This window comes from Alligator sinensis, unplaced genomic scaffold, assembly GCF_000455745.1.
Source record: "Alligator sinensis unplaced genomic scaffold, ASM45574v1 scaffold1286_1, whole genome shotgun sequence".
Lineage (NCBI taxonomy): Eukaryota > Metazoa > Chordata > Crocodylia > Alligatoridae > Alligator > Alligator sinensis.
The window spans coordinates 772,815-787,655 of NW_005842606.1; the positions used below are offsets into that span (position 1 = coordinate 772,815).

A 14,841-nucleotide genomic window follows, 5' to 3' on the forward strand; every position below is an offset into this window, starting at 1 on the left:
TGTGTTATTTTTTTTAATTTTGTACAGTGCAATATAAATTTTCTTTTAGCCAAGCCCAGTTGTTCTTCTCTGCACTCTCTTTACTTTAGTTATTGCTGTGCCACTTTGGTCAGATGCATTGCACTGGGACAAACAATCAACAAAAGCACCTCTTTCCATAAGAAAATATGGCCCCGTTCAGGAGAGATGGAACCCCGTATCACTATATATATGCACTATATATATGGTGCTCCCAAGGAGTTCTAAAAATCATGTGATGAACCATCATTGTTTCAATACTAAAAGTCTTGGGTTTAAAAAAAAGTTTAGATGGCTAAATACAGGAAGCCTTTTCTGGTTATTTTCTAGCTACTTCCCTTCTTTGTGTGTCAGTTTTTCCATCTGTAAAATTACACTGACTTCCTCTGAGATCCATCAGATGAAAGTTTGATATGAGAGTTAGAAATTGATACTATTAAAATAAAAAACAAATGGACTTTTCATTTGATCTTCTGACCACTGCTGGTAGAGTGTGACTATAAAATAATCTTAGTTAATTTGTTTCTATCAACAGTGCAGTTTGTATAGTGTTTGCTTTGGTATGGGGCTTATGGTAAAACTGTTGTTTGAATGTTTCAGAAGTAATACACATTACTTATTGCCATTGAAGCCTTTTGTTCTAGTCTGTGTAACCTAAGTTCACCATGTATTTTATTTTAGCATCTAAGATTCTTCACATTTTTCCCTAAACAGCAATAGATCAAACAACCTTACAACCACTTATAACAAAACCTTCTACCACCCCTGAACAGTCAAAGGCAACAATGGGTAAAAAGTTTCCTTGGTGAATGTAATATATTAGCATTTTTCCCTTTTCAACAAAGAAAACTTTCTAGAAAATATGCCCTAGAAAGTTATTTTGTGTTATCCTTCATTCTGCTTCTAGTTATGTGCATGCCCTTTGATGTAGAAGACCTGTAGCTGAGTTTTACAAATGGTCTCTCTACAGTTATCAAGCCTGCTTGGAAGTCTGTTGTTTCTAACTCTTGACAAAACTGAGTGGTCTCCATTTTCTCACAATATCAGAATTTGTAGTCACTTTGTTCACTGTATCAGTTCATCCTGCAGCACAACACTCTAATTCTTTTGGCTTTTTTTTATCAGTCATCTTACTGCAGCTTCTAAGATCCATGGAATTGTTATTGTCTTTATTGCAGGCTTTTGAGGCATGTGCTTTCTGTGGGGCTTAACATGGCATTGGACTGATTCCTAAAGAATATAATAATAATCATGCACCTTTCTTTCAGCTCCAAAAGAAACACGGCTCGTTCCTTCCAAACCCAAAACATCTCTCAGACCAGAAGGACCACAGACTAAAGCTGGTAATTGCATTATTTCTGAAATTTAGGATGGTGGCTTGCTATCTTTAAAAATGTTGTGCAATTACCTTAGTTACATATCCTATCAGGGTTCAGTGCTTCCATAGTATGACAGATACAGTACCTTTAATATCATTCTATTCAAGTGAGCATATGATGGTGAATTTTAGTAAAAGAAAACAGTGAATTCCTGTGGAATGATGTATGCCTCCCATTTATCAACAGTTATGTTCAATTTATGACAATATCCACCGATCATTTTTTATCCTTTGAGTTACTTGTATGTCTTTACACATTCCTACAGTATCCATCACAATTTACACATTCTTACAGTATCCATCACTGTACTATCTGAATTTTTACTTGTGGTATGTATTGCATGGAAGGGTACCATGAAAAAGTACAACTTCCCTTACTTTATCAGGTAACCTGAAAACCAGGCCCTCTACACATTACAGGTATTGCACAATTAACTGGTAAATTGCGCAATTAGCTTGGGACCAGCTACACTTGTGAAGTACCTAACACACCATAAAACACTCCAACCAGCTATAAGTGAGACCTTGAAAATATGTACTAACTTTATAGCTGGTTGCTATTGAGCTTTAATTTGCATGTTTAGCAGGGTCTCCCCTGTGTCTGGGAGACCCATCAACTGACAAGTAGAGCTGTATGAAGCTTTGGTCCCTGATTCGATTCAGCAGAGATTTGGCCCGATTTGGTGGCTGAATCTCCAAATCCAAATTGAATCAAGAGACCCTTTAATCTCTCTGAATTGAATCTGAACCCTCTGAATCGATTTGGAGAGATTCAGAAAGATTCGACAATTCAGATATAGACACGACTTTAAATGTTTTTTCTACCTACCTCAAGGTACCAGGTGGCTCGTGAATGCTGTGATGGTGGGGCAGATGAAGCATCCCACAGGAGCGTGGGGGACTCTCCAGTGCGCTCGGCAGCAGACCCAGAAGTGGACCAGAAGCGCTTCTGGGTCTGCCAGGGAGCCCCCTTCACCTCCGCCCCAGCTTGGTGACTGGTGCCTCTTGGGTTTGGGGGGCACTCGGGGTCCCCCCATGGCTGATTGCCAAGCAGGAGGGGGGGGGGGCCCAGCATGCTTGGCGGCAGACCTGGAAGTGGATCGGAAGTACTTCCAGTCCACTTGTGGGTTCGTCGCCAAGCATGCAGGGGGCTCCCCCATGCTCCTGTGGGACGCTTAATCCATCCCAGCATTGCAGCATTCATGAGCCACACCTGGTACCTTGAGGTATGTACATAAAACATTTAACAGTGTGTCTATGGCCGAATCGCTGATTCTCCAAATCAGCCTCAAATCTTCAGATTCAGATTTGGCCGAATAAAATTGGGGACAGTGATCTGAATCAATGAACTGAATCACTGTCCCCAGTTCAGGCCAAATCCAAATCTGAATTGAATACGGCCCATTTCACACACCCCTACCAACCAGACTCCCAACTGCAGAAGTGCACCTGCCTAGCCAAGGCTGTGAATCCCACAACTGCTGAGGACTCTCAGCCCCTGAAGCTGCCAACTCTGGATCCCAGCAGCACCCTGCTCCCAGTCAGCCAGACACCAGGGGGCAGGAAATTTCCCCAGCAGTAGGGAGCACCAAGCCCCCTGGTCTGAGATCACAATCAAGGAGCAGGGGCTAGGAGATCTGTATCTCTGTCTGTGCTTCACCATTGTGATCAGGGAGTGGGTGGGCTAGGAGAGCCTTATCTCCCAGCCCAAACTCCACAGTCACTTGGGCTGGAATATCCTTATCTCCTAGTTCCAGCTCCATGACCACAAAGCTGGCACTGGGAGATGAGGAGCTCCCAGCTCTGGTCCCATAACTACAAAACTGGTGCTAGGAGCTCCCTACTGGTGGGGACTGGGGAGCCTGTTCCCCACTCAGCTTCATGTTCACAGAGCTGGGTGGGGAACAGGCTCTCCAGCCTGTTCCCTGCCCAGCTCCAATCACAGAGCTGAGCAGGGAACAAGATCCCAAGCAATGCCCCCTCTCCCCCCACCCCCCGTGAAATCACGGGGCAGGTTCTAGCCCTGTGCCCCAATCATAAGGCACAGGGCTTGAAAAGAGCTGCAGGGGAGGGGGTAGGTCCTAGCCACCTGCCCTGATCCACTGGTCGGGTAGCTAGCAGAGAGCTAACTGCTAGATGCCCCATTGGTGGATTGGGGCAGGGTGCTGAGACCTGCCCCTCCCCTACAGCTCTTTCCAATTCCCCCGCCCTCAATTGGGCACCTGGAGCCAGGAGCTCTCTGCTGATGGGGCAGGGGGACATTGTCCCCGTCCCAGCAGCAGTCAGCCCTTTGGGGGCAGGGTACAATGTTCCAGTCCTGGTGCTTTCTTCCAGTCCCTGGCCTAGCACCCAGGGAGAGCCTAGAGCTTCCCCTGGTGGTAGCAGGGGCCCATTGCAGGGCCCCAAGAAGCAGGAGCAGTTTGCTGCCATTAGCAGCAAATCTGCTCCCACTTCCCTGCATGTGTGGGCACCTGTCGGGGAATGTTTACTTGCAAGTAGTTTACTCATGAGTAAACTGCTCCCGGATCTAAAGCATGTGTAGATACACTGTGTGCCTTCAGAAGAATTAGTTGACTTAGAGCTATCCATGGTCATGCAAATAACAGTATGTGTTAGTGCTAGCTTTGTTAAAAACAAATAGTTGTGAGAGGGAGAAAGACACAGAAAGACAGAAACAGATGTGGGATCTGAGGAATTTTATTCTAGATCCCCGAAATCACATGTCCTGCTATGCCACACATTCATGATCTGGCATGGAAGGATGCTTAGCTGTTTGGATCTAGGATAAAATTCCTCAGATCCCATTGCACGTGTGCTGGAGTGTGCTGCTGGCTATATGTCTGCTGGGATGTGAGCTGGAGAGGATAGTGGGGGCTCTCCAATCTCCATCTGTCCATTCCACATACCTTTAGATGGCACACCTGTAGTGGGCTGCATGTGTAACAGGTGTGAGGAGCTAGAGACAAGAGAGGGAGGCTCTGTGCTACATGTTGGAATTAAGGTAGGATGCAAAACTTCCACAAAGACAGTCTACATATAATTTAATGCAGAACATTTTTGTGGCTGCTTTGCCATCTCTATTATATATATATATATTACATTATATTATATAAATTGGTGGAACTTGTGGCACGTTACAATTTAATGCATAATTAGCATGTTAATCGTGTGATAAATGAAATTCCTGCCAGTGTCCTGAGAAAGAGAAAATGTGCAAGCTGACAAGTAGATTAAAAATATTCAAGTAAGCAAATCATTGTTTATTTGAAGGCTATTTTTTTTAATTATTTCGAATATAAATTCCCTCTAGCTAGCAGGTTTTTTGCTTGTGTGATTTAATGTTGAAAATAAGTGGTCTAGTGTCCTTTTTTACATTTGCTCCCAATGTAGTGCTGGGTGCTTTTAATTGGTGAGCCATGCTATTTAAATGTGCCCACACATCGCATGTGTTAGTGGTGCAGCAAGTCTGTGCGCTGAGAAAATGGTGGCAGGGCACTTTGAACTAAAGCACATTGAACATGTTTTGATTTCAAAGTGCACTACCACCACTTTCTCAGCACAGAGATATGCTGCGCCGCAGATAAACGTAATGCACGAGGCTGCCAGAGCATGCCAATTTACTGTTAATCAAGTCTGCTCTGATGCGCTGGATTTCCAGCATGTCAGAGCAGGCTCCCCACATGTGTGTCAGTGCCTGTTGCTACTGATTATATACCTGTTTCTTTCCCAACACTACAATTTTATTTCCTCCAGCTCCAAAAACAACATCCTTTGGATCAATTAACCTTCATCTTGTTCACATTGTTGATGGGTCGAAAGTGACTTTGGGTAATGAGAATCTTTTGCCAGTTTTGGATATTATTTTTTTCCTCTGCTTTTGCAAGTTAACTGAAATGTTCTTTTTTTAATCAACAATGGTCTCCCTTTTATGTGCTTTCTGATCATGCTCCAGGGATCATGAAGAACAAGGCTGCTTCTGATTTTCCAGCCATTTGTTTATTCCTTTATAAATAAACATCTCATACATAAGCCTGGCTTATAATTGCAAGGCTTTATCCTTACCCTATAGCCTTCTAGTGCCTGGCTTATTTAAATGTCTTATCCTCCTAGTCTCAAAGATTGTATCTTCAGTCAAAGCATGATTTTCAGCCAGATTTCTGGCACTAAACCTTTTCATTTCTAGACTGTACTAAAACAAAAAACTACTTCTCCTTGAACTTACTTTGTAGCCTCTGATTTTAAGAACACATTTACATTCAGTTATGTTCCACTATTTTTGCTTTCAGTTCCAAATGAAACAACTCAGACTTCCTTCAATCCCAAAACTGCTCGAACACCTGAAAATCCACTGTTGAAAACTGGTAATTGATTTGTTTTTCTTAATTCATTCTTTTGAGACTGTTCAGCATCCATACATTATTAGTAGCAAACTGCCATCCAGCCGTGTTTCATTTTTGCTCAAAAACTCAAATAATACACTTTGGCTTGCTTTGAAGGTGTATCTGTCTCCTGAAGTCCCTTGTGGACTTTCCTGCTCCCTGCTCTTCTATGATTCATCCATTTTCATATTGAATACTAGACCTTGGACCTATATTCTCAGGACATATTTTAAATTGAACTATACATTCTGTCTGCATAAATATTCTTCCTGTTTCCAGTGGAGAAGTTGTCTTTCTTCATTTTAGTTCTTTAAAAAATTATAATATGGCATTTCTAGTTCAGAATGGCTACTAAGTTTAATTTCCTAAAGGCAAACTATATGGTGCAAAGAATTGTGGGGGCTTCTTTTAGACCATTAACTTGGGGTAGAATGATGACCACTAACTTGGCTCTTCCAAACTTATTTTTAAATTTGCAGCTTCCGATGTGGTTCATACAGGAACCTCTTCACCTAAAATAACAAAACCATTTGGCAAGCCAGAGGCAACCCTGGGTAATGGCGAATGCGTCTCTTTTTTTAAACCTGATGCTGCTACTTCATTTCACCAGCCCATGCTGTCATTGCTTTGAATGCTCTCATTTTGCTTCTAGACATTGGCTGTTCATCAAAGCTAAAACTTCTTTCAAACTTTTATCTGAATGTCTGATTCTTTGTTTGCGGGTTAGTTTGGTTTTTTTACAGACACTAATCAAATTTCTGAACACTGCAGAGCTGACTTTGTATCCATAAGAGAAGCAAGATTTTTGGCAATATCTTTTGTTGGACCAACTGTATAGTTGGAAGAGCTATTAAGAAACTTCCAGGCATGATACTTGCCTTATTTCTTCTTCAGGTCTTTGTTTCCATAGACAGTTGTGTAACTGGGTGTAAAACAAGTTATCTTCTCTTTAAAGCTAAGCATGAATATGGCAAGTCAAATTCAAATGGCAGTGAACATCTGATTGCTAAAGAAACTAGTTCTCTCTTTTCACTATGCCACCTTATTCCTCTGTTGGAAATTAGCTGTCACATGCCCATTTTGCTTCTATACATTGATGGCACAGGACCTTCTCTGTGGTAAATTATACTGGTATTGTTGCTATGCTTCACAAATCTGGCAATTAAACTTGAGTTGGTTTCTTTCAGCACCACGTAAAGTACAGCTCCCCTCTGGAAGAGCAAAGGCATCTGATAAGCCACACAGCAGACCTGGTAACTAATGACTTGTTTTAAGTTTTCTATTCAATAAGTTTCACCATTTTTTAAAGTGTGTTTAGCATCATTTGAAAGGAGTTATTAATTTCTAATGAATAGTCCACAGGTGCTGCCTTTCCCCTGCTATTTTAAAATTGTTTTGAAGCAGAAAAACCATTACAAAGCAGGTTTCTAATTTTCTTCTGTTGTGAACTCTCAGGCTACATGCAGACATTTGGGGGAGTTAGGGAGAAGTCAGATTGCATTAAAAATGTCCACCTGATATAAGGTAAGTCAGGATGGGGGGCAAGCAGACTCAGGGGGAGATTGGTGATCTGTGGGGAGTTGCAGGGGTCAAGAGGGATCCACAAAACTGAGGGACAGGCAGGGTCCACAAGAAGGACTGTGGGGGCAGGCAGCATCTGCAGGAGAGCTGGGGGGTCAGGTGGGACCTGCAGGAGCAATGGGAGTGCAGGTGGCTTCCGTGGGAGGGATCAGGGGGATCGGAAGCAGTCAGTGTCTATGGGAGTGATTGGTGGGGAGGGGGGGAGGTGGCATCCGCAGGGGGTTTCTGGGGTCCAGGGTAGTTTGGCAGATCAGGGGGTTCATGTGGGTGGGGGGGAGAGGCGTAGAGAAGCCAGGGGCTATTTTTATCCCCCCAATTCCACCAGCAAACCTACCCCCCTATCTGTCCTGTCCCTCCCCTGACTGATACTTACTTCCTTGGCTCCTGGCATTGGCAAATGCTGGCAAAACGGGTACTGGAACAGGCTTGCAGGATGGCGGGTGGCTGATCGGGGGGGAAGGTAGGAAAAGCACAGCCCTGGCATTGGGGCCAGCAGCTGGCTTTCCCAGTCCCAGGGCTAGGCAAGTAACAGTACAGAAATTTGATGCACTTGTCTAACCTAGATCAATTAAGTTTGAGTGTATATCAATCAAGATTTACCTTAGACTGGGTTCTGTCATTTTTAGACTGGTCTATGTGTGTAGAACTTCTGTACAGTTATGGGTTGAGATTGGATTTCTGATCATTGAGACCAGGTCTCACTGTAAAGGCACTGACAGAAGTGATAATTTTCATTCGATCTGGCCACAGAAAGCAGTTTATAGCTGTGACCAAACACAAGTGCATGGCTGCAGACAGCTTAAAAAAGGCTGATTGCATGAAAATCTGACCCCTTGCAATGCATCAGGTATCAGATAAAGATGTTTCAAAATGTAGTGTAACTTGTGTCTGTGGAGCTCCCAGCCTGTCGCTGTTTTCAGAATGGGAGGGGAAAAGGGACTGGAAGGAGTTCAGTCTGGGGTTTTTCAGCCCCCCCTGAAGGGTAGGCCAGGTGTTTTGGAGCATCCCTGAGCTGGCAAGAGCCTCATTTCACCCACCTCCAGCCCTTCAGCATTGGCTGGAGAGCCCCAAGAATGAACTCCCTCTGCTGCCTTTCCCCCTCCCATTCTAAAATCAGGGAGCACTGGCAGAGAACTGTGGTCATTGCTATGGGAACCTGGCTGCAGGCTCCCAGCCCATAGTAAGATTCCCCTCCCCCTGGAACCAGCAGTGAACTTCTGTTTGGCCTGGGGTAATGCTGTAACTCAGAATGCTTTGCAGAAAATGTTCTGAATTAGAGCTAGGAGCCGCACTTCTGTCTGCACTTGAAGTTCTGTACAGGGATGAACTAAGTTACATTGGGTAACCATTTTAAACCCAATCTACCCTCCCCCTAACCTCCCTAAATGTCTGCACTTAGCCTCAGTTGTTCAGTTATTTCCCACTTAGAAGCAGTGACACAATCTAGGAATTAGAACACTGTAGACAGTCCCTATTTGTTCCCCCTAATTAACTCTAATAATGAACCCCCCCTCTGCCCTCCAGTCTCTGATAAGCTGGATGTACATTTTTTAAATCAGACCACCAGTTTGTGCAGCAGACTATTAACTTCTATAACACATTAGGTTTGTCTTGCCAACACAATTCAGTACCATGTAGAGAGATCTGAGTTAGTTAAGATACCGTTGTGCACTGATATTGCTCTCTGCTTGGACAGGTTTGCCCATTTTGTCAGAATGTTCTAAATAGCCCAAGTGAATTGCTACAATAATGCAGCTCTACTGCTTCCAATATTCAGTCTATACTATTCAGAGCTCACTTAGGTATCTTTACGCAGCAGTGCCTTGTATTCAACAAGTCATTTCATGACACTGATTTTGAAGCAGGATTCCTCATTGAAATACACCAGGCATTTTGCTAAGGAACTGGTGGCACAATATGAGCCATTGAAATTTCTGCAACATCTTCCAATAAACCTCATGATCAAGGCTTCTATAGGTAAATGAATAATTTAGGGCACAGACAGAAGTTATATTTGTTGCATGACTGGCCCCTTGAAAGCACTTTACAGTCAGGCCCTTACAGAAGGACAAAGCTGCAGAGTGCTTTAAAAGTGACTGATCACATGACAATCAGCCATTATTACATGAGGCCAAAGAGGAGTGCAGCTTCATTAACATCTGTCAGCACACACCAGGAGCAGAGCTTGGGTGATACAGTGCAGCCCCACCCCCAGTGCTGTCTACAGAATGGGAGGGGGAGAAGGGAGGGGTGGGAGTTCTGTCTGGGATTTGCCCAGCCAGTGCTGGAGGGTGAAGTGGGTGGATTGGAGCCTCCCCCGTAACCCCAGATGGAACTCCCTCCCCTCCCTCCTGGCCCTCCCATTCTGAAGACAGTCCCAAAGCTAGGGCACAAGGAGTGGGGCTAGAGGAGAGCGGCTGCAGACATGTAGCTGCTACAGTCTGAAGCTGGATTCCCCCAACCCCCAGACACAACAGCAAACATCTGTTGGGTCAGGAGGAAAGCTGTAACTCATGGCACTTCCTACAAACCACCATGAGTTACAGCAGGGAGCTGCACATCTGTCAGCATCCTTAAACAGAATTTTTTTTTTCTGCCCAGTGTTGATTTTAAATGTATGAATCTTATAAATCTAAGGTTTGGAAGATTTTTTTCAGTTGTTTACCTCAGAATTTCAGTTTTTAGCTTGCTCCAGAATTTTGCAGAGTTATTTAGACTTTTGTTCAGTGAATGTCTTAGTAAGGGTGTTCATATTTTGCCATCAAAGTCTGGAACTGGATGGATTCAGCAGCTTTATTTGTGAATAAAAATAACCATCACTGAAAAAACCCTGTTGGTTTACCTTTTTTAAATAAAGACTTGAATAAAGTCAGGGGGGAAATGTTTTTGATGGGATAACTGACAACTTTAATTGACCAGAGACATGTTAATGCTACTCTTATATACCTGGCTAGAAATGGACCTCATGTGCTAATGTAAGACAAATCAGATACAGGCTAAAGAAATTGTTGCTAATTGTGCTAGTTCCTGCCATGTGCTATATGAATGAAGGATTGTAATCACTAGCTTAAGTCCGTTTGTAGAGAGAAGTAGATGAACACAGAACTGGACATTAAAGATGACCCACACCAAGTGGTCCATCTATACCAGCTCCTCTTATTACTATTCCCTGGAGGATGCTTCCCACTTCCACATCCAGCATTCTTTAGCTTGATGGGAGGATGTAGTGGGAGGTTGCATTTTCCCCACCTCCTTTTTTCTACTTTGGTGCTTTCCTCAATGTCAGACTTGATCTGAAGGTCTGTCAATAATGACATCTTTTGTTCAAAAGAGACATTTTTCCATTTGACTTTATGATATGACCATTATTGCACCACTGAATCAACCAACATCAGTCAAGCAAAATTAAAGCCAAAAAAAAAAGTATAAGCTACAGTAGCTGTGTTACTTCATTTCTGATAACAGGGAACTCAATTGGCTTTGGCTATCTTTTTTTTTTTAAACTGAACACTGTGTTAACCATTAGTTGTTTTTTGTTTAAGCTTTAAGCAGAACTACACCAGGACCTGGTAGAACAAAAACACCTGGCGTCCTGAGATGGGATAGACCAACAACAGGTAATTCATATAGCTATGTTTTCTCTGGAGTATCTTTGAACTGATCAGTAACAAGACAGTCTATCTGGCTGGGTATGATATCATGTGTGAATGACTTTTACTCAGCCATAGAAGTCAATATTTTAGGGTGCTGTTATTCATTTATTATTTTCTGAGCACTGTGAAACTTAGTTCTCTGCCTATCATGACTAAGGTTCATTATAAAAGGGATATATCTCCCCTAGTGTTTCATGCAGGTATATTTATACCTTGAAATGCAACTAACTGGATGGTAGCAAAACTACTGTGTTTTACTTGCAGTGGCAGGACTTCAGGATGAGAGCAAACTCCCTGTAAACCTAAGTAAAATTTTGTAGTGATAACCTTTAGAAGAACGGAGCTAAACATTTGGCTAATCCTGCTTTTTCAGAGTAGAATGACCATGGCCCAGCATTGTGTAATGAGTACTAAGATATTACTGTTATTGTTTAACCTTTCTTTCCTCTAAGATATCTGAAAGGGGGCTGGGGTAACATTATGCTAGGTGCTGTACAAACACAGAACAAAAAATCTCACTCTGGAAGAGCCCACTCATTGCTAGTATCACAGGGGACATAGGAGTATGTTACTTGAACTACGTGGCACAAACCAAGTTCCCTTATAATCTTTCAGAAATTAGATACATGGGCAGGCTCTGTCAGTCCAGGACTTGTTACTGTCTCCATGTTATCTACATTGATTATAGTTGCTTCTGAAATAAAACAGGCTGGGCTTAAAGCATGGATTTGCTGTTCTTGATACATATGGAATTAGGATGGAATCAATTGAAGAGAGACCAAATAACAATATGCCAGCTGAGTCTCTGCAGACTTAATTACTGACTTTTTTAAAGTTTTGCACAATCCTGCAGTAAATCTGAGTAGAGATGAAAGGAAAAGCTTGGGTGGATGAGGAATTAAATTGCAGGACGCAGTCTGGATATTTTCCCCAAAGCCACCAACAAGTTGCTTAGGGATAAATTACTCCAGTCTCCAAGATAGGACAACTCTGTTTCTTTTTAGGCATTTGGCAAGTAGCTGTATATTGGTTTTTGTATAATGCTGGCATTCAGTAAGAAGCACTGATGCTTTAGAGGAGATTTTAGTTTGGCTGCTGATGTATCTGGTGTTTCTCAGATGACAAATTCAGTTAAAAAATTCATATTTTGGACAAAGTTGTCAAACTGTTGTTTAAGTCAATGAGTCACGTAGGTATTCAACTACTCCTAGGATTAGGTTAAAAGGCCTACAGGTCGTGTGTTTTTTTAGTGATATTACAAAACAGTAGGCAACTTAGGACCAAACTCAGAAGAGTATGTACTTTAGGTTTTATCCTAGTTAGGCACATGATACTCAAAATGCTTCCAAGCTGAGGAGCAAAAGGAAGTTATGAGCTGATATAAATTAAAGCAAAGTGGAGGCTGCTATTTTAATATACACCTTCTTCCCTAGTTACCATCCCTCCCTGCATATAAGGATTTAGTAAAACATATTTGTGGATTTTGGGGGGGCTTCCTACCTTTTTTACAATTTAATTTAAATATACAATCAAAAGATATCTTCAGTCTCCCTACAAGAAGATGATGCTAATTCATAAAAGATGTACAAAGTTTTGGGATCCATTCAGTGTTATGCAAGTGTGAGAGAACCTTTTTATCCAGACCAAACTTTTGGAGAATCACCCACTGTTGTTAATAATGGCATGGAACAGACTAGTCCAAAGACATACATGGAATTTTAATCACTGTCACCAATTCAGGGTAGAATGGAAAGTGAGACTGCAGCATATGCTGGTTGACTTGCAGGAGCTAACATGAGTAACAATAGAAATGAAGACATGGTGATACTGGTTTAGTATATGCAAGCAACCAGAGTACATTCACATAGTCCTTGAGGAACTTGCTCTCTGGCTATAGCATGTGAAAAAAGGCCCATGATACCATAGCGTTAATGCAGTTGTTACACATGCCAGCTAGGTTAGGCGTACTATAGCCATATCCTCCTTCTGATATGTAGACAGATCATTAGGTTAAAATTTTCTGAAGGACTCAGCGGGGTCAACACATTGACTTTCAATATGTCATAGATGATAAGTTCAATTTCGTTGTTCAAAACATTTATGGTTTGGGTAGCTACCCAAGCTTATATGCTCCCCTCAAGGGCCTTGTCAAAAGGCTGGAGGTGGGTATCACTTCAGAAATGCTGTATGCTAGTAACAGACTTAAGACGCTGACTGACATTCATTTAAAAGCAGGATGGAATCCTATCCCTGATCTCAACAATTGCACCTCCTGCTATGCCACATGTGCATGGCAGATTGTGTGATTTTGACAGGGAGTAACTAGGAATAATGGGTGCAAACTAGTGGAGAATAGATTTAGGTTAGACATTAGAAGAAATGTTTTACAGTCAGGGTGGTCAGAGTCTGGAATGGGCTTCCAAGAGAGGTGGTGCTTTCACCTAACTTGGATGTCTTCAAGAGGAGGCTTGACAACCACCTGGCTGGGGTCGTCTGACCTCAGTCCTCTTTCCAGGGGCAGGGCGTCGGACACGATGATCCATTGGGTCCCTTCCAACTCTATAATCTATGAATCTATGATCATCGTCCCGGGCTCCTCCCCTGGCACCAGCAAATTGAAATCCAGGTGCCTGTCAATCAGCTGATTGGGCAGAGGACTGCATGGGGGAGGGAGGGATTGGGGCTGGGGCTGGGACAAGTTGCCCAGGTGGAGTGGGGGGGGGTGTTACTTGAGGAAGGGGGCATGGGATGCAGGCGCAGCAGTGCTGGGAGCAGGGACTCTGCCCTCCTGCTGCTTGCCCAGACAGGGCAAGGAGGGGTAGGATGTGGGTGCGTCTCACTCCAAGCAAAAGGAGCAAGCAGCAGCAGGACATAGTCCGCACACCCAGCACTGCCGCACCCACATCCCACACCCTCCGCACCGGCTGGCAAGTGGCAGTAGGACACAGCCCCTGCTCCCAGTTCTCCCAGTGCTGATGCGGGCACCCCCCCACCGCCCTTGTCAGCTGGCAAGCAGCAGCTGGGCATAGGCCCCACGGCTCCCCCTATCAGGGCAGAGGCAGACACAGCTGGAGGAGCCACAGAAGAAGCCCCAATGGCTGCCCTGTCTGGCCCTATCACCCACCTGGCCCAGCCTCCCGGCACTTAAAAAGGGAAAAAAAAGAAGCCCTGCCCTGTGGTGATTGGGGCCTCTGAGGGCTCATGGCAGAGCCCCCCCATGCATTGCAGGGCAGTGGGGACAGCAGGGATCACCCCCCACTCCCTGCTTGGTACCCATGTGGCAGCTGTTGCGTGCGTAGGTGCAGTGCGGCTCGGCAAGGTACCACGCACTGTCTGGGAGCTGGAGCGGCTCCAGCAGTCAGCCCCAGCAGCCCCAGCTCCCAGACAGTGTGCAGCATCTTGCCAAGCCATGCTGCACCTGTGCCATGGGGGTGATCCCCATTGCTTCCCGCTGATCCACACTGTACTGAGGGCGCTCTGCGTTGAGCTCTCAGAAGCTGATCCCTGCTGCTGCACCCAGTTTTTCTTTTCTTTTTTTTTAATAAAATGCCAGGAGGCTGGGGCCAAGCAGGGGATGGGGTCAGGCAGGGCAGCCATGGGGACTTCTCCCATGGTTCCCTGGCCCAAGGAGATGCAGGCACAGCCAGAGGAGCTGTGGGAGAACCTGCAGCCACCTGGCTATGCCTGCCTCTCCGTGGATGATCTGAATCTCCGAATCAGCACCAAATCTCCAATTCTGATTCAGCCAAATCAAATGGGGACAATGATTCAAATCACTGAATCGAATCACTGTCCTCCGAATCGGCTGAGTCCAAATCCGAATCAAATACTT

At 44.0% G+C, this 14,841-nt stretch overlaps 1 protein-coding gene across 36 annotated transcripts in view; it reads left to right on the top strand.

Annotated features, from left to right (window-relative positions):
* The window catches only part of ABI3BP (ABI family member 3 binding protein), a 342,180-nt gene that overhangs the window by 249,047 nt on the left and 78,292 nt on the right, over nt 1-14,841 (top strand). For 32 of the 36 annotated variants that reach the window (XM_006033054.1, XM_025214794.1, XM_006033038.2 and 29 more), the window contains 6 exons: nt 1,287-1,361; nt 5,150-5,224; nt 5,683-5,757; nt 6,255-6,329; nt 6,963-7,028; nt 10,899-10,973. In XM_006033054.1, coding sequence (XP_006033116.1) covers nt 1,287-1,361; nt 5,150-5,224; nt 5,683-5,757; nt 6,255-6,329; nt 6,963-7,028; nt 10,899-10,973 — 441 coding nt within the window. The remainder of the gene's footprint in view (nt 1-1,286; nt 1,362-5,149; nt 5,225-5,682; nt 5,758-6,254; nt 6,330-6,962; nt 7,029-10,898; nt 10,974-14,841) is intronic. The other 4 variants (XM_006033049.2, XM_025214796.1, XM_006033050.2 and 1 more) reach the window with 3 other exon arrangements.